Source organism: Pseudochaenichthys georgianus, chromosome 6 (genome assembly GCF_902827115.2).
Source record: "Pseudochaenichthys georgianus chromosome 6, fPseGeo1.2, whole genome shotgun sequence".
NCBI classification, from domain to species: domain Eukaryota; kingdom Metazoa; phylum Chordata; class Actinopteri; order Perciformes; family Channichthyidae; genus Pseudochaenichthys; species Pseudochaenichthys georgianus.
In genome coordinates this window covers 2,021,933-2,041,638 of record NC_047508.1, presented here as the reverse complement: position 1 = coordinate 2,041,638, position 19,706 = coordinate 2,021,933, and the positions used below count along the sequence as shown (strand labels likewise).

The window sequence follows — 19,706 nt, the reverse complement described above, 5'->3', positions numbered from 1 at the left end:
AGGGGTGGTTTCTAACTTTAGAACAAAAAGGATCTCGCAGAGAGCAAGCAAAGCAGAGCCTGTCATAAAAAGCAGTTTTGAATCAACAAAATAGTAATGTTTTAACTATTCAATTAGAAAGGGGCAATCTTAAAATAAATAACCCGACTTTGTTTGACGGAAATAATTTGTTCTGCTTTATTTTTCTGGTCATTTCATTACGACACCTCACATTTGGGGTGACTAATGGTTTGGATTGGCGTTCAAAATCCCTTATTGGAATTATTATAGTTTCTTGAGCGAGAAATAATCCTTACGAAAGGTTAAACATCAACATCTTCAGATCTTGAGATTAGACCATTAGAGAATATCTCTTTTTGAGATAACACAGAAACTCCCAGAGCGTCTTAATCTGAACCTAAATCATCATTTTCAGCAGAAAATTTGATTTCTCCAGGTTTTTCATTGGAGTTAAATCCTCCCCCCGCCCCGCCTGCACCCACCGCCCTCAGAGACCCCGCAGACTGGGGGCCGCTCGCTGGCTTGTGACTGCTCTTTATTGAGGGGCAGATATTAGCTATCTGTTTACATGTGTATTCGTTCAGCCGGCAATTTCAGATGCACTTTGTTTATAGACCGTCCCTCAATCTCCCCCGGCATCTCCAGGTGAGAGTGAGAGGGAGTTTATTGGATTTCACCCTCCGCTGCCTTGCCCGCCCGCCCGCCTCTCCATACAAGTTGTTCATTAAACATTCCAGTCAATTGGCTGAGGGTGGAGAGAGGTTTGATTTCAGAGTGAGCATGCATGCCCCCCCCCAGGTGTTGACTCCAACCACTCCATCCTTCTTCATGTCAAAACACACAAACTCGCTCCATCATGCTGCTTATAGTCACTCACAAATTCTTCTTGTGTTTTTTCATCTGTTATTTTGAGTACTGCAATACTACATGGTACAAGTGTTTGTCGACTACTTTAAAGTTAAAGCTGCTCCACTAGTTCATCTGCTCAAAGACTGTAGGTCAACCCTGTGAGAACCTGTAGGAATCAGCATTCCATAACAGCATAGTAATGCTGGCCTACAACATGCACTGAAAAAACGGAAATGTTGACTTTAATTAAATGTATTACGTCTACAAATTTCCCACAATTTCTCCAAAAATATTAGGTTCAACTTAATATTATTGCTTTCAACTACACTGAACAAAATATAAATGCAACACTTTTGTTTTTGCTCCCATTTTTCATGAGATGAACTCAAAGATCTAAAACCTTTTCTATATACACAAAATAACCATTTCTCTCAAATATTGTTCACAAATCTGAAAAAATGTGTGATAGTGAGCACTTCTCCTTTGCTGAGATAATCCATCCCACCTCACAGGTGTGGCATATCAAGATGCTGATTAGACAGCATGATTATCGCACAGGTGTGCCTTAGGCTGGCCACAATAAAAGGCCACTCTGAAACGTGCAGTTTTGCTTTATTGGGGGGGTCTGGGGGGGTCCGAAAACCAGGCAGTATGGTGTGACCACCATTTGCCTCACGCAGTGCAACACATCTCCTTCGCATAGAGTTGATCAGGTTGTTGATTGTGGCCTGTGGAATGTTGGTCCACTCCTCCTCAATGGCTATGCCAAGTTGCTGGATATTGGCAGGAACTGGAACACGCTGTCGTATACGCCGATCCAGAGCATCCCAAACATGCTCAATGGGTGACATGTCCGGTGAGTATGCTGGCCATGCAAGAACTGGGATGTTTTCAGCCTCCAGGAATTGTGTACAGATCCTTGCAACATGGGGCCGTGCATTATCATGCTGCAACATGAGGTGATGGTCGTGGATGAATGGCACAACAATGGGCCTCAGGATCTCGTCACGGTATCTCTGTGCATTCACAATGCCATCAATAAAATGCACCTGTGTTCGTCGTCCTTAACATACGCCTGCCCATACCATAACCCCACCACCACCATGGGCCACTCGATTCACAACATTGACATCAGAAAACCGCTCACCCACACGACGCCACACACGCTGTCTGCCATCTGCCCTGAACAGTGAAAACCGGGATTCATCCGGGAAGAGAACACCTCTCCAACGTGCCAGACGCCATCGAATGTGAGCATGTGCCCACTCAAGTCGGTTACGATGACGAACCGGAGTCAGGTGGAGACCCCGATGAGGACGACGAGCATGCAGATGAGCTTCCCTGAGACGGTTTCTGACAGTTTGTGCAGAAATGCTTTGGTTATGCAAACCGATTGTTGCAGCAGCTGTCCGAGTGGCTGGTCTCAGACGATCTTGGAGGTGAACATGCTGGATGTGGAGCTCCTGGGCTGGTGTGGTTACACGTGGTCTGCGGTTGTGAGGCCGGTTGGATGTACTGCCAAATTCTCTGAAACGCCTTTGGAGACGGCTTATGGTAGAGAAATGAACATTCAATTCACGGGCAACAGCTCTGGTGGACATTCCTGCTGTCAGCATGCCAATTGCACGCTCCCTCAAAACTTGCGACATCTGTGGCATTGTGCTGTGTGATAAAACTGAACATTTCAGAGTGGCCTTTTATTGTGGCCAGCCTAAGGCACACCTGTGCAATAATCATGCTGTCGAATCAGCATCTTGATATGCCACACCTGTGAGGTGGGATGGATTATCTCGGAAAAGGAGAAGTGCTCACTATCACAGAGGTTTTCAGATTTCTGAACAATATTTGAGAGAAATGGTTATTTGTGTAAATAGAAAATGTTTTAGATCTTTGAGTTCATCTCATGAAAAATGGGAGCAAAAACAAAAGTGTTGCGTTTATATTTTTGTTCAGTGTAATTTAATGCAGTTATGTGGAATTTGTTGACATAATACATTTAATGAAAGTCAACGTTTCAGTTTTTTCAGTGCAGGTGTGTCTGTGATGTCACCATTTATGATCCCTCCTCCCCTCTCTGTCTTCCTCTAGCATTCTGGGATGTCCCATAGCCAGGAAGCGTCGTCTAGAGGAGGCCGAGCAGGAGCAGGACGCAGAGCTGCCCCCCCCAAAGAGGAGGTCCAACCCCCTGAAACTGGCCCTGGACGAGGGCTTCAGCGCAGAGAGCGACGGCAGCAGCGAGGGGGAGGGAGAGAAGGATGGAGAGAGAAGAGCAGAGACCAAGGAGGTGGAGGTGGAGGAGGAGGAGGAGGAGGAGGAGGAGGAGGAGGAGGAGGAGGAGGAGGAAGAGGAGGAGGCAGCTGTAGAAGGGGACGAAGAGAAAGAGGACATGAAGCAGAACGGACAGACACACGGACAGGAGGAGGAGGAGGAGGAGGAGGAGGAGGAGGAGGAGGAGACACAGATGGAGCAGGAAGAGGAGAGGGAAGAAGAGAAGGAGGAGAACACACCTGCCGCTGATGAAGGTGAGACAAACCACAGTCATCCTCCTCTTCACAGTGAGGAAGAGTCTGCTAAAACTAAAGTCAGGAGCTATCAAGCAATACTCTCACGCTGTCAATAAGTCCTGTAAGTTCAATCAGCCAGCGACCCTTCACACACACACCGGCTCCAGACTCTCACATGTGAATAGTTGCTGTTTTTCTCCATTCTTTTTCCTTTGTAATTAGTTATCTTTGGGTTTTGAGTACATCAAAGCCATAAATAATGACAGTAGATAATAATACATTTACTCCAAGCTAAAATAGCAATAAAATAAATGTTTAACTATTAAATAACATAAATCAATGAATAGCTCCAAGAATCAGTGACACAAATTTAAAAAATGTGTGCAGTTTTTGGATTAAATTTGACTTTGATATGTTTCCATTTACTGTGCAAGACTTAATATATACTTCATATGTTTCTTGAGAGTGCACTTGTCAGTTTTACTCCAACAAAAATGCAGGTCAGTAATAAGTGAGTTCTCCTAATGACCACTAGGGGACTGTGAGTGCTTCTACACTGCCTCACACCAACACTGTGTCACAGCAGGCGGTGTATTTTAGTGTATGGAGGTGATGATAAAGACCCCATTTACACGGGAACGCAAACGCAAACTAACCAAATTCGATATCAAAAAAGTATTCCGTTCACACGTTCAATAAACGTGTCCCTCCACACGAGACCGCTCGAACTGCTGGAGGCGCTGTAGTACATATGCCGAGCCTGTACTTCCGCCACAAAATACACCAAAAGTAGCGAAGAAGACCCCCGAGCATGGTTGCCTGGTTGCCCTTCTCCGTGGTGGATTTAGCAACATGTTCATGTAGTTCTCCATGTCCACTTGTTGCTGATGGTTGTGGTCGAGGAGCTGTAGATTTTGCACTAACATCAGCAGTGAGCAGCAGAGGTGGGGAGAGGCGGGGCTATGGCTTCGTCGCTATCAGGAAATTATCGTATAGGGCAGTGGTTCTCAACTGGTGGTTGACCAAGTGGGTCGCAGATGTGTGAGTGAAGGAAAACAAATTAAAACAAAAAAATATTATTTATTTTTTGGGGGGGAAAAGTCAAACTTTTATTTTGAAGGCCCGATGTTCTAATGCTGTGCATGCAGTAGGCGTTGGACTGGAAGTACCGGAGACCATAAACGGTTTTGAAAACTTCTGTCACGTAGTGATCATCGTCTCAATAAAACATCTTTGCTGATGTTTTCTCGAGTCTTCTGGCCAATCAGAATCAAGATTGTTGCCGGAAGTCCCGATGGAGAATAACTTTGATGTAGAACTACTCTTTATACATCCATGGGTACAACTTTAGATACAAATGAACACATGATGACATATGACCCCCGGTTTGATGATTGATGGGTCACAGAACAATGGGAGCTATCTACTCTTATCCACAATTTAAAGTAACTCACACAGACTATCTCCTCTTTGCTCTTCTCTCTGAGTGGAGCAGCAAGCTGTCAGAACAAAGTGAAAAACAAACAATGGCATAAAATATTATTAATATGTTGGCCTATTCATACTTGGAGAAGAAGCCACAAACCTCAAGAAAATTCCCACGCGACTGACTCGCTTCCCTCCCGATGCGTGGGATCGTGGGATCGTGGAAAAGGCAATCCGAGTTTGGACAACAGCCTCACTATATAAACAATTTTGCACAAATAAGATCTGTTCTTCTCAACAGAATCTTCGTGGCTTCGGGAAAGTTTAGCTGCAATAGATCCAGAAGATGCAGTCACTTTATAGTTATCCCATTTAACACTAGAACCGCCAGAGGTTTTTGTATACCTAAAACCGCCACCGGGTCAAATTGACCCGCTATTAGAATGCATTGATTTTCAAGGTAACATTTTCTTTTATTGAACAGTGAGTTTTGATCGCACAGGGATGAAACGTATACCAATAGAATCTGTGGACTCTCAGCTTTTCATATGATATACAGGGCTCGACATTATAAATGGCCCGCTGGCCCGGAAGCACTATCTAGACACCCCGGCCAGCATAACGTACTTTCAACTTGCCTGCTCGGGCCACTAAAAGTATTGATTTAAAAAAAAAAAATGGTCCTGTGGTATTGGTATTTTGACGAGCAATTTTGTTAAATTGTTTCGTCTATTAACGCTACAACATAGCGTTTCGTGAGGCGGTTGTCGTTGTTGGGTAAAAAGCAAACAGCTGTTTGCTGCAGAGCGCAGCGTGAGCAGTCTCCCGTGAGCGGGAGCGTGCTCCTTCACTACAGACTGTCGCTATCAATATATCTATCTATCTATCTCTCTCAATCTATCTCTCAATCTATAAGGAACCGCAGTAGACAAAAGGTGTTGCTATAGCAACACGTCATGTTTATGTTTACATGTGAAATCAATAGCGCGAAAAGGGGTGGGGTCAATATGACCCTGGTCGGAAATAGGTATAAATGGCAATTTTTTTTGCGAATTCTTCAATCTGACTTCATATTGACAATTTTTAACAGCAGAAGGTGCTACATAACACATTTTCAGGAAAAGTCACGGACTGGGAGACTTTAAATCCAGAGCTCTCCGCTGTGGGGTTAACGTTAACTGGTGTAGCTAATCCAGAGCTGCTCGTTTGCGTGTCTTCCACTTCACATTCTGACGGCTGCTGGTTGGTAAGGTTAGGCTCAGACGGTGGCTCCTCTGTTGTTGAAGCTTTACAAGACCAAATTGGACGTTTTAAAAATCGCCAAATATCCATTACTACTAATTCTTGTAATACAATAGCTGAATCACTTGTATGCAAAAAAAAGTGAGGGAACTTGTGTCCTTAACCTCACACTCACACACACACACACGTCACAACATTGTGACACAACGCTGCTCAAAAATGAAATTATTTCAAACAAAACATGATATTAATCAGATTTGTATTGTAACAATCATTTTATTACATCTATTAATATATTGATAGACGAAATATTTGTATTGGAACAGTTTTAGACTTAGTAATGCTGTAACATATTTCAGCCACCAATGCTGGGGCAATAACCCCCCGCAAAATTCACCTATGATGTCGAGTAGTAATAGATTTATTTATTTTCTTCTCAATGTACCAGAATGCTTAGTTTATATGTTAGTATTTCTAAAACTCTCCTGGGGGAGAATACCCCCAGAACCCCCTTCTGGGGTTAGGTTTCCAGCATGTGTGCCTTTTTATGTTATACAGTTCAGGTTCGATTCTATAATCTCATTAAACCTTTTTTAAAAAGCATTCTTTAGTTCTGTGAAGGGATATAAGGGATATATGCACTGACACTGTACTTCACTTTAATTAATAATGTATGCGGAAAAGCGGTACGATTTTTTGTTGATTAGATTTGCGTGGTTCAAAATGTTGGGTCGCGATTTCTTGACAAAGGAAAAAGTGGGTCCCGAGGCCTGACCAGTTGAGAACCACTGGTATAGGGCGTACACACAGAGCCGTTTGGCCCCCCAGAGCGCTCCGTCCGTAGACTATCCACCTTGGGACCCGTTATCGTTTTAGGAGTCCGTTACGGCCTCGTGTGAACGAACGGGCTATACGAAAGAGACAAGTAGCAGATACAAACCGTTTCGTTCCTGTGTAAACAGCACAAAAGACTCTCTGCATGACTCGCCTCCTGCTCACAGCTCTGACTCTTCTTCATATGTTTCCTCAGAGTGTGTGTTCTTGGAGACTGATCCTGGAGCAGCGCCACCTGCATCCGAGGAGGTCCAGTCTCCCTCTCAGAGAGCAGAGGAAGTGGCCAACTCACTCCTCCACCTCGGCCAAATCTCCCCCAACAATGAACCCTCCGTGGACATTCAGCAGCCTGTTGCCGTGGAGACTGAGGAGGATGTCGCCGTGGCAGTAGAGCGGGGTGAAGAAGTAAAGGACCAGCATGAAGGGGACATGAATGAGGGCGAAGTGGAGGAGGCGCATACAGTTCAAGTATTGGTGGAGTCATCTGTTGTGCACAAGGAGGCAGCTGAAGTGGAGGAAGAGGAGTTGAATGAGGAGGCAGAAGAGAAAGACCATGTGAGCCCCCTATATGTGACTGAAGCCCATGAACAGATCAAAGATGGAGAGGAGGAGGAGGAGGAGGAGGAGGAGGAGGAGGAGGAGGAGGAGGAGGAGGAGGAGGAGGAAAAGATGGCAGCTCCAGCACAGCAAAGTCAGGGCATTCCAGCGGCAGAAGAGGAAGAGGAGAAAGAGGAAGAGGAGCACCACAGGGAGGTGAACCAAATTCTGCCCATTCCTGATGTGCCAATCCGCACCATCACCAGCACCGCCGCCGCTCAGGGAACTCATTCAGAGGCTGAACACCACAGTTTGCTGCAGGACTACAGCTCACACAGGGCCAGTCCCCCCCAGAACTACAACTCCCACAGTCCCCTCACCAAGTACGACTCTCACAAACCCAGCCCGCCTCAGAGCTACACGCAGAGCCCTCCTCTGAGCTTCAGCTCGCACAGGGCCAGTCCACTGGAGGACTTATTTCCCAACCTCAGAGGCCAGAACTTTAAGATCCACAAAGCCGGCTCCTCCGTCTCCCCTGACGTCATCGAGGTGCGCTCGGACAGGTCCGAGAGGGACTTCGATGACGTGGACGGGGACGACGAGCTCGACGATGACAGCCTATCACAGCGCTCCACCGTGACGGAAGAGTCGGAGATGTTCGACATAACCAGAGGGAACTTGGGCCTGCTGGAGCAGGCCATCGCCCTGAAGGCGGAGCAGGTGAAGCCCTCCGGGCCCAGAGATCTGCTCCGAGCCCCGGACATGCTCCACCAGCGCTACTTCACCATGGACGACAGGCCCAAGCACCTGGACATCATCCGCAAGAGCTACTTCTGCAAAGGTAGGCCAGAGCTGCAGCAGGTCCTGAGGGGTGCAATAAATCAGGGACATTACGCCCACTTTATTTGTCTTGTAATGTAAGCATCACATGGCAGTGCTGCTGCAAGCAGGGTCGTGATCTTGATGGTGAATTCAAAACCACTCTAAGACAGGAGACTCACCTCCTGATAGAAGTTGATTCGAGTGAATTGTTCTTTTCTTGCAATAAAGGCAATTTGGGCAATGTTCTTAACAGGATGTATACCCATTTGGTGTCTGTCCATTATTTCTAAAGATAGAGCCAGAAGACGATTGTTATTAAATGTTATTTTATCTTTATAGAACAAGGACCATGCATAAAATTCATTTTTTTCTCAAAAAGGAAGACAGATATTAGCTAAAAGCTCATTTCCATCTGCCGTCTTCGGACAGGTACACACGTAATAATCAACAAACAATCAACATTTCCTATCAGACTAACAATTAAAACAGATCAAAATATAGATGTATAAAACACAAATACTAGTACATTTGTCAATTTAACTGTAACTTTACAATTAATCTAAACTCAATTAATCTAATCTCAAATTACAGTAAAAATAATGTTGGCAAAACTGGTGGCCCAGTAGATTAGCTTAGTTTAGCATCAAGACTGAAAGCAGGGGAAACAGCTAGCCTGCCTTAATCAGACTCAATAACAACAATTATGGCACACATTTTGTCACACGATGTTCTGAACCAGCAAAGAGTGTCACATGCTGAAAATACATTTGGATTGACTATACAAATAAACACGTACCAAATAAACAGTGGTGAGTCACAGAGCTGTGTTTAGATCTCCATTGTGATGTGGATGAAGTGGTTCCAGCTGAATAGACTAACGAAGAGAAGGTGCTTAAAGGTGGGACTAGAGTGTGCAATGACAACATATGCATATGAGGGGCCGTGTAGGCCAACATTCAAACTAATCTCGCACACACACTACTGAAATACTCTCACATTCACTAATGAACACCTCACACACACACGACAGAAAATTAAACCTCACACACACACAACTGAAAATTAAACCCCCCACACACACAACTGAAAATGAACCTCACACACACACTATTGAAATACTCTCACATTCACTAGTGAACACTTCACACACACAACTGAAAATTAAACCTCACACACACAACTGAGAATTAACCTTACACACACACTCCTGAAAATATTTTACAGAAAGGTTCTCAGTAGGGAATGTGCATGTGTTTCACCTATGTGTGTGTGAGGGGGATTCTTGCTGTAACAGAAGTCATTGTAATGAAACGGAAGTAACAAAGAACAATGCTGCAGTGAGACAGTAGGTGGCGATAATTCTCCTCTACTCTGTTTGGAAGTCGCCATTAAAGAAGAAGAATGAAACAGAAGGTCCAATTCAGCATGGATTTATAGTGTGTTTTTTTTTTATTGACAGTATGAAGTTAATCAACATTAAAATAATATTCAACTGTTATCAGAACTTAGTGTACATTTTTCAGATACACAGATCTTATAGTGAGGTTAATATCATATACAGTACGCTGGTCTTCAACACTACTGTGACGCTAGCTGTCTGCATCGTCGAGCAAAGCGAATTTAAATTAACAATATCAATGCATACAGTAACCTAACTACACTGAACACACATATAAATGCAACACTTTTGTTTTTGCTCGCATTTTTCATGAGATGAACTCAAAGATCTAAAACATTTTCTATATACACAAAATAACCATTTCTCTCAAATATTGTTCACAAATCTGAAAAAATCTGTGATAGTGAGCACTTCTCCTTTGCCGAGATAATCCATCCCACCTACCATAAGATAAATCCGAAGTTTCAATGAAGAATACTCCACCAGGCATCAACACAACAAACACGACCGAGTTCAAGTTGTGTTCTCCGGATCAGCGAAGCCCCTTAGCACCCTGGAGCTAACGGAGCTAGCAGAGCGACCACTAGCAGTTTGGTACCTCCGTTTCATTACAATGACTTCCGTTACAGCAAGAATCCCCCTCACACACATAGGTGAAACACATGCACATTCCCTACTGACCTGATCTCACCACAATGCGTGGTGGAGTCACGAACTTTGTTAAAACAACCCCAATGTAAAGTGAATGAGGCTCCTTTGTCGTGGTGCACACACGCATTTCTACAACATCCCGCAGTGAGCTTTTATTCTATACAACGTTTTTTTAAATCTACTTTATAGCTTGTAGTAACTCACGGGAGGCTTCTTTTATTTTATTTGTATTCATAATAATTTTTATTTTTCGTCAGAATGTCAAAATTACATTAGTTACGAATTTGTGTTCTCAAAAAACAGTGCATTGTGGGTAATGCAACTGTGATTTTTATTAAATTAGTTAGTTTTTAAGGAAGGCCAGAGCTTCAGCTGTGTCAAATAGATTGTTCCCTTTAGTTAACGTTATTTAAAAGATAATGATCATGTCCCCTGTATTGTATTACGAGCGTCCATTCCCATTGGATAACGGAGAATTGTACACCGGGAAGTAAGTAGCCTATTCCCCTTACTGTCGATTGATTTTACAGTGATATCTGCACTACTCATCGACTAAAAAACACCAGATTATCCTTGTTAATTACACAACATTGATTGGTTTGAATTGTGTACAATGCTTTTGTATTTTTCCCCTTCGATTCGGAGAAACAAATGTTTTTTCGGAGTTTTAGGATGGCCGAATACACTACACTACCCAGAATCCTCAGCTATCGTTTGGGACTACACCATGTGCTTAGCTTGACAAACCCGTGATCAGTCCTCAACCTCTGTGATTGGATGTTGGAGTGGCAGTGCGTGAAGTTTACACAGAGCGTCAAAAAGGACTTTGAAATGGAATGAAACCCATCGACGGCACACTATTCAAAACAGGAATCAAACGTGTCCTACCCCCCTCCCTCCCCCCTTAGGTCACAGGCTCCTCCAACAGTGCTACGCAATAAAACAGATAGGCCTACACAGAACAAATAGTGAAATAGTGCAATAAGAGTCTACAAGTGATTGGAATATGATATATTAGATAAATAATTTCTAAGTAGCAGCCAGATGAATGTTATGGATGTTGTTTCTAAGTTCAGGTGTTTAATAATCGTATAGCCTGTGGGATGAAGCTGTCCCTGAGTCTGGTGGTTTTAGTCCGAATGCTGTGGTACCGCCTGCCAGACGGCAGCAGACAGAACCGTTTGTGGCTGGGGTAATGGTGGTCTTTTATAATCCTGAGGGCTTTCTTTAAGGTTAACCTGGTATTTTTACTCCACTACATTTATTTTAGTTACTTTACAGATTTGGATTAATAATGTGAAATATAAACAACCCTTAAATCAGACTTTAGTTACAACTGAGTGAAATTCAGTGAAGGTGATTGTCAAGTGCCAACAATCAGGCGAGATATTTGATAGTTGGTGCTTGAGAAGACTAAATATTTATCTGCAGATCCGTTTAAAGCATATTCATTACTCGTTATTCTCTAATAGTTAATTAAAGACTGTATAGGCCTATAATTGCTATTTTGCACATCCCTTTCAAGATTTCAAGATGTTCTAAGGTTTATTGACATATCATATACCCAATAGTGTAGTTATGCAATGAATGAAAAACTTGGGTTCCTCAACAGTGCATTACAAGACATCTATCAATATGTGTATACTTCCACCATTACACTGTCGTATTCTGCACATTTCTTATACTATCTACATACATAAGATTATAGTTAATGTGTATAATATCAGTTAAAATAAGTGCTTCAACATAGTTAACATTGCAGGAAAGTTGATTGTCAAGTTCCAAAACAAACCATGCAATTTAGACTTTGTCAGGCTTAATATTTATCTATAGAAAGATACCCCCAAAGCTTTTTTCCTATTTAAAAGAAGATCTTAACCTAAAGTATTCTTTAATGTTTAAATAAAGCCTTATTAGTTAGCACATCCTCCTATCAGGCACTAAACTGTTTTATTCTAGATATCATTTGAGTATCTTCTTGATATTTTCTATTCTATATTTATATCATTGACCTTCTACTTTCCCACTATGTATGTACTCTTAATATTTAAATGTTTTCATAAAATATAAAACATTCAAAAGTGCGTTACAAAAATGAAAGACATTAAGAAAAAGGCATTTTAAACAGTCATTAAAAAGCAACACAATCTTCCTGCATTGCAATTACTCTAAACGTGCAATAACGTGCTTTAACCAGTAGGTGGTTTGGGTTAAAAAGCTGTCAAGTTTACAGTGTTAACAAAATAAAATATATTGCTGTTTCCGGTTTAGTTTACGACGAATATTATTTAGTTATTGTTTTGATATTTGTAACACCAAAGCAATGGAAAACCCCACAGCAACACAGAAAAGATGGTCTTAACATGACCCAGCAGTCTAGTAGTTAATAAAAGACAATAATATCAAAACAAAATATGACTACTAACTTTATTGTGAAATTAAAACAGAACGGTAAAAGAATAGTTTCCGGTCTATTCTGAGCCCGATCTCTGTAGATACATAAAGAACTAGGACAGATGTGTAATATTTAATGCAGCCGAACCATTTATTACAATGCATTCATGTGATGACTTTCAAAGAGTAAAGCAAGCACTGCTGAATAAAGTATGATTTTCTCTTTTATGAAACGTTTTTATATGGAATGCAGTTGGAGGTCAACCAATCAAAGAGCTTGAGGACTGATCACGGGGTTTGTCAAGCTAAGCACATGGTGTAGTCCAAAACGATAGCTGAGGATTCTGGGTAGTGTAGTGTCTTCTGCCATCCAAAAACTCCGAAAAAAATATTTGTTTCTCCGAATTGAAGGGGGAAAATACAAAAGCATTGTACACAATTCAAACCAATCAATGTTGTGTAATTAACAAGGACAATTTGGTGTTTTTTAGTCGATGAGTAGTGCAGATATCACTGTAAAATCAATCGACAGTAAGGAGAATACTTACTTCCGGGTGTACAATTCTCCGTTATCCAATGGGAATGGACGCTCGTAATACAATACAGGGGACATGATCTTTTAAATAACGTTAACTAAAGGGAACAATCTATTTGACACAGCTGAAGCTCTGGCCTTCCTTAAAAACTAACTAATTTAATAAAATTAACAGTTGCATTACCCACAATGCACTGTTTTTTGAGAACACAAATTCGTAACTAATGTAATTTTGACATTCTGACGAAAATTTTAATGATTATGAATACAAATAAAATAAAAGAAGCCTCCCGTGAGTTACTACAAGCTATAAAGTAGATTTAAAAAACGTTGTATAGAATAAAAGCTCACGTTGTAGAAATGCGTGTGTGCACCACGACAAAGGAGCCTCATTCACTTTACATTGGGGTTGTTTGCGTGGTGCCGACACGTAAATGTAACAAAGTTCGTGACTCCACCACGCAATGCGGTGTTAAGGAGTCGTGGTGGAGTCACGCATTCTGGTGAGATCAGATTGAACCTTTCAGTAAAATGTTTTCAGAAGTGTGTGTGAGTGTAAGGTTTTCAGTAGTGAATGTGAGAGTATTTCAGGAGTATGTGTGTGAGGTTTAATTTTCAGTTGTGTATGCGAGGTGTTCACTAGTGAATGTGAGAGTATTTCAATAGTGTGTGTGTGAGGTTAATTTTCAGTTGTGTGTGTGTGAGGTGTTTAGTAGTGAATGTGAGAGTATTTCAGTAGTGTGTGTGCAAGGCCAGATGTTTTCAGTAGTGTGTGTGCGAGTTTAGTTTGAATGTTGGCCTACACGGCCCTTCATATGTGCATGTGCAGGTTTGCACTGTTTGTTTACAGGGTGCATGTGTTTCCCAGTTGGCATGGCGCCCACTTGTCACGCTCCTCTCAGTTCAGCAGTAGTGTGATTACATGGCTGCTGGTGCTGCCCTCTCCTTGGCCTCCACTCCCTCCTGTGGTGACGTTCCTGTTCTGCTCCGCGTTAATTAGGAGATGCGTGTCTCGTTAACATTCAATTTGAAGGCCAATAGAGCAGCGCGGGCTCCTCTCGCTGCTTTTTCTCTCCAGTGACACAGATGCTGGCTCGCCTACCTCCAGCAGAGGATACTGGAAATCATAGGGGCATGATATCCTCCTCATGTGTGTTCAGGTGTTGTTTTGTCCGAACAAGGTCTGAGAAAAGGTCAAATCAAATCAAACTTTATTTATATAGCCCAATATCACAAAACACGTTCGTCTCAGTGGGTTTTACAGATTAACAAACATGAATGAAAGTGCTTAAATAAAAAAGAAAAAGACAAGATAGAAGAATGTTAAATCAGGAATATAAATACATCAAAACAATAAAATGTAGGTCATGGCTGCAACCATCTTTAACTATAGGCTCTTTCCTCTCCTCCCTTGTTTCCTTTCTCTTTTGCTTCCTTTCCTCTCCTCCCTTGTTGCCTCTCCTCCTTTGATCCCCTCCTTGTTTCCTCTCCTTTCTTCCTCTATCCAGAGAGCAGTAGGCAGGAGAAGAGGGAGATCAAGTGTCCCACCCCAGGGTGTGATGGGACGGGTCATGTGACCGGTCTGTACCCCCACCACCGCAGCCTGTCAGGCTGTCCGCACAAGGACAGGATCCCCCCCGAGAGTGAGTGTTCTTCACAAAAAGTGACAACAAAGGGCAGAGACAGAGAGAAACACACACCCTCTCTCACACTGGAGTGACACATCAAGCGCTGTAAAACCACTACTCCTCATTTCATCAGTGTCCCCTAAATGTCTCGAGCTATTCACTCTCTAACATACATACCACCATGTAAAAGATAAAGGTACACAGGTAAGAACATTCTAAACAGACGTTTTGATTTAGTTTACTGGCTGGTTTCTGTAAATATACACTTAAAAAACTGAAACGTTGACTTTAATTAAATGTGTCATGTCAAAACAATTCACATCACTGTATTAGGTTAGTTGAAAGCAATAATCTTAAATTGACCCTATTATTTTTTATTTAAAGGGGACCTATGATGCAAAATGCACTTTTTGATGTCTTCTATACATAAATATGTATCTATCTATACTAAGTAAATACATTTGTTCCTGCTCAAGATTAGATTCAACTTTATTGTTATTGCACATATTACAGGTACTGAGACAACGAAATGCAGTTTAGCTTCTAACCAGGTGCAACAAGCAGTGAAGTGGAAAGTAATGTTCACAATCTACAGAATAACATATAGAATGAATTGAATGATGAATAAACAGTGGGGTATGAATACACTAGATATCAGCCTGTGAGCAGTATGAACAGTGTGTATGAATATGCTAAGATATATAAAGTATGAAAACGGTAAGCAGTATAGTATAAAATATATAGATATTAATGTCATGATGATAAACATTGTGGAACAATGATGACAAATGGGAATGGATGTGGCGACGTAAAACTGACACAAAACAACAACAAACTTTTGCCAGCCAATGGGAGAGTTTCATCAGCAGCACGTGGTAAAAACCACCAATGAGCGCTCAGCTTGAGATACCAGCGAGCCGTTTCCCATCAAGCATTTCGCTTCCGCAGCTCGTGGAGAGGAACTGTGCCGCCTCGCCGCGCCTCGCTCTCAAGGCTGCGAGCGTCTTTGTCCCGCGAGATTTCAACGTCTCATGTGGGCGAGCCTCCAGAGCAAGTCGGACAAAATGACTAACGCACTAGCAAGACGTTGATCGCAACTGCGCAGGTCTCGCTTGTCTCAAACAAGCCTAATGTCTGACGTGTTTTGGACGTAATCTCGTCTTTGTTTACATTAGCAAGCCTCGCTAACACTCAGAGTTAACCTGTACTGTAGAGCACAATTGTTTAAAAACCAGGAAATAAAAAAGGAACTCACCTTGTGATAAACCCGCAAGAGAAAAAGCATTTGAGCTCCATACTGTTTCAGAAATAATCCTTGACTTGGTTTAGAACAGGATGGCGTTTTATCATAGCAGAATTTAACTTTATCTCTGGTAGAATTCTGATCAGGCTCCGCCTCCTCTCTTCTTCTTTTTTCAAGCTAAGGACCCAAAATCCGCATTTCTCTAACGCAGCGTCCACACGGCATCGTGGTGTGTTTCTGTCCGTCTAACTGTAGACTGTAGAGACATGTCTTACATACATATCAGAGGCCATTTTACTGTAGCCATGACAACAAATAGGCTACATTACATGTCCAGTTCCCTGCTATTGTCTGACAAAGGATTGCTGCTAGTGTTCATTCTAAGGGACTGGACAAAACTGAAAGGAGGGGTTAGGGAGGTGAGAAAAAGGGGAGGGGGGGGGGATTTTATTTTTGCTGATGGAAGTTTGACTTACTGAAAAGTGAACTTGTCCTAATATTATGTGTCATTCCAGATTGTTTCAATTTAATTGCAAAATAATATAGCTAACTGGAAACAGTTGTCTCTTCAAGGGGGGATACGTTTATGTTATGTTTGTGAGGAAACAGGCCCTTTGTTTAGTTTAGTTCTCTAAACCAGTGGTCCCCAAACACACCAAAGTAAAAATCTCAAGGCACACCTATTGTGCAAAATAGCCCTTATAACACGTGTTATCACTCATATCATGTAAAATATCTGTAAATGTGCATAATTATTTACTAATGCCAAATAAAATGTGACAAAGACAACTATATTACTCGTGAAATATTTATTAACGAAATATTTCAGAAATTAATTTGAAACTTTCTCAAATTAGGCTTCATTTAAACCAGACAGGTCACAAAATTAAAAATGAGGCAAAGGAAACTCAGCAGAAATTCAGCACAGAGAACTGTCAATGCAAGGAAGCTGCACTGCATGGTCCATACAAATTATAAATGTAACATTTCAGCAATCAGCATTGAAACATGTGCTATTGTAAATATTTTGCCGACTTACAAATTAGTGAGATACATGTGCCTGTTGGGGCGCGCAGAATTTTTTAATCCTTGGTGGCACTGAGGAGAGGGCGACTTGCAAGTCCTGTTCAACAGAGAGCGTGACCTCCTGTTGTTCTTCATGTAAATCAGAGTAGAGAACGCCAACTCCAGAGATGGGGTCGTTACTAAAAAAATGTAATATATTACATATTACTTTATTAAAAAAAAGTAATGTATTAACTCGTTACTTTACTCGCCGAGCACGTACGAACTTGCGCATGCGTGAGTGGCAATAACTTTCCTTACCAGCAGGCGGCGGTAGTGTGTATTTGTCATTCAAAACAGGCAACAACCGGAAGACAGAGAAGAAGAACAGACTACGTGATATAAACAAACAACAAATAGCTTTGCGGTAGCTTCACCTTAGCATGTGTTCTTTGCAGGTGCTTGTTGAGGTTTGACGTGGTGTTCACAGCAGTGGATAACAGCTTCTGGCCTGGACACAGTTTGCACCTCACCGTCACATTCCTGTCTATTCTTCGGACGAACTCAAAATAATGGGCATCCCTCCACCCCTCGAAAGTTATTGCTGACTCAGCCATGTTTATGCAGCACTGCACGTGGAGATGTGGACGTGCAAGTCGCGCAGAGTGTACATATTATAAACCTACAAAGTACTGATACAGTAAATTAAAAAATTATAATTTTTGTGTAGTTGTATATTGCAATAATAACGTATGGTTGTCACAAAATCCCACGGCACACCCGGACTTCTCTCACGGCACACCAGTGTGCCGCGGCACACCGTTTGGGAACCACTGCTCTAAACTGCCAGACACCAGGGGGGTATACTACGAAGCAGGATTTTCTCTTAGCGGCTAAATTCAGGGAAACTCCGGCTTTCCGGTCCTACGAAGCTGGTTCTCTTTTTAGCAGGCTAGATCTCCATGGTAACTTATGCTGCTCGGCTAACCTGGTCGGGAGCAGGTTAGGTTGCAGGCTAAGAGCTCAACTCAGTGAAAGCACTGCCTGCTGACCAATCAGAGCTCAGTGTGCGGAGTTTAAAGTGATCAAGTCATATTATAGGAGAAAGGAAAAGCTGCCGTTGCAGGAAAGACGGCCGGCAAAAATCACCGACTGTGTGAACGTGAACATGAATAGAATATCACCTCCATCTTCAGAGCAATCTGACTATTATAACATTAGCGTTAAGAAAGCTTACTTAAATATCTGCCACAACATAAGTACCCGGATCAGAGTGACATTAAGTACAGTCCGCGGCATATCACTTCATAATGTATCATATATCGCCTGATCTGAGTCAGCTGAGCCGTATCTGGCCGTGCAACACTCACAGCGTCACAGACTGTATGCAGAAGTATTATTTTAAGCAACACATAAGTTGAGGAAACACTCGAGTCAAATGTAATTAAAGTCAGATCGTGTTTTAGACGGGCAGTGATATCATGAACCTGTTAATGTAGGCATTCAAACACGTGTTCTGTTCCCAGCTGTGTTCACCTTGCAGCTGCAGCTCTGTGGCTTTGATCCTGGATAAAGTGTTTAAGTCATGTTTAAAGTTTAACTTCTTCATGTGTCTAATATTATAGTTGACTTTTCATTCAGGAAGTATGACGCTGCGCTGTCAGTGCGCTTCTCCATGTTTGTGATTGGTCGAATGCTCCAGATACCACCCCTCTCATGTGAACGCGCACCTAACTAGATAGGACACGGCTGGCTTGAGCGATCCACTTGATAACCCGCGTCGTAGTACAGTTTAGCGAGAGCGCGTATGTTTTGGATTAGGCCAACCGGCTAACTCAAACATATCCAGGTTAGGTTGAACCAGCTTCGTAGTACAGGCCCCTGTCCTCAAACATGTTTGTTGCTACTCTTTACATTTAATAACAAAAATGCGACCACATACACAATATACTTGAATCTATAACATTTTAACATTTAACAGCCACTGAGCTGCTGCAGTCTGGTTCAGTTATTCAATTTCACTCATAACAGTTTTAAACAATCTCATTATTAGTATCTTACATATTCATTTACTTATGTTCCCCATAGTCAAAGGAAAATAATATAATGCTGGGGTGTGTCTTGCCTTCCCCAAATGATTTCCATACAGTGCCTTACGTGTAAAAAGAGTTTAGATTAAATTGTGGATTTTCTCCAACCGTGTGTGTGTGTGTGTGTGTATGTGTGCGTGCGTGCGTGCGTGTGTGTGTGTGTGTGTGTGTGTGTGTGTGTGTGTGTGTGTGTGTGTGTGTGTGTGTGTGTGTGTGTGTGTGTGTGTGTGTGTGTGTGTGTGTGTGTGTGTGTGTGTATTTCTCCACAGTTCTGGCCATGCATGAGAACGTGCTGAAGTGTCCGACACCTGGCTGCACCGGGCAGGGCCACGTTAACAGCAACAGAAACACACACCGCAGGTATCCATGCATCCATGCATACATCACACTGATTGTGTTTGACTGTGTGTCTACCCTCTGCAGATGAGGGTGTTATGCACATGGCATGCATTCCCTTTGTTCATTTGCAAGCTCAAATATTCATATATGCAGGACAGGGAATGTGTCAGTCCACATCAGTGCAATGCAGATTTACATGGTCAGCAACA

At 42.3% G+C, this 19,706-nt stretch overlaps 1 protein-coding gene across 1 annotated transcript in view; it reads left to right on the top strand.

The window, feature by feature from the left end:
• myt1b (myelin transcription factor 1b) overlaps positions 1-19,706 on the top strand; it is a 64,417-nt gene that overhangs the window by 15,737 nt on the left and 28,974 nt on the right. Inside the window, exons 6-9 of the mRNA XM_034085930.2 lie at positions 2,938-3,371; positions 7,051-8,232; positions 14,701-14,835; positions 19,428-19,518. Coding sequence (XP_033941821.2) covers positions 2,938-3,371; positions 7,051-8,232; positions 14,701-14,835; positions 19,428-19,518 — 1,842 coding nt within the window. The remainder of the gene's footprint in view (positions 1-2,937; positions 3,372-7,050; positions 8,233-14,700; positions 14,836-19,427; positions 19,519-19,706) is intronic.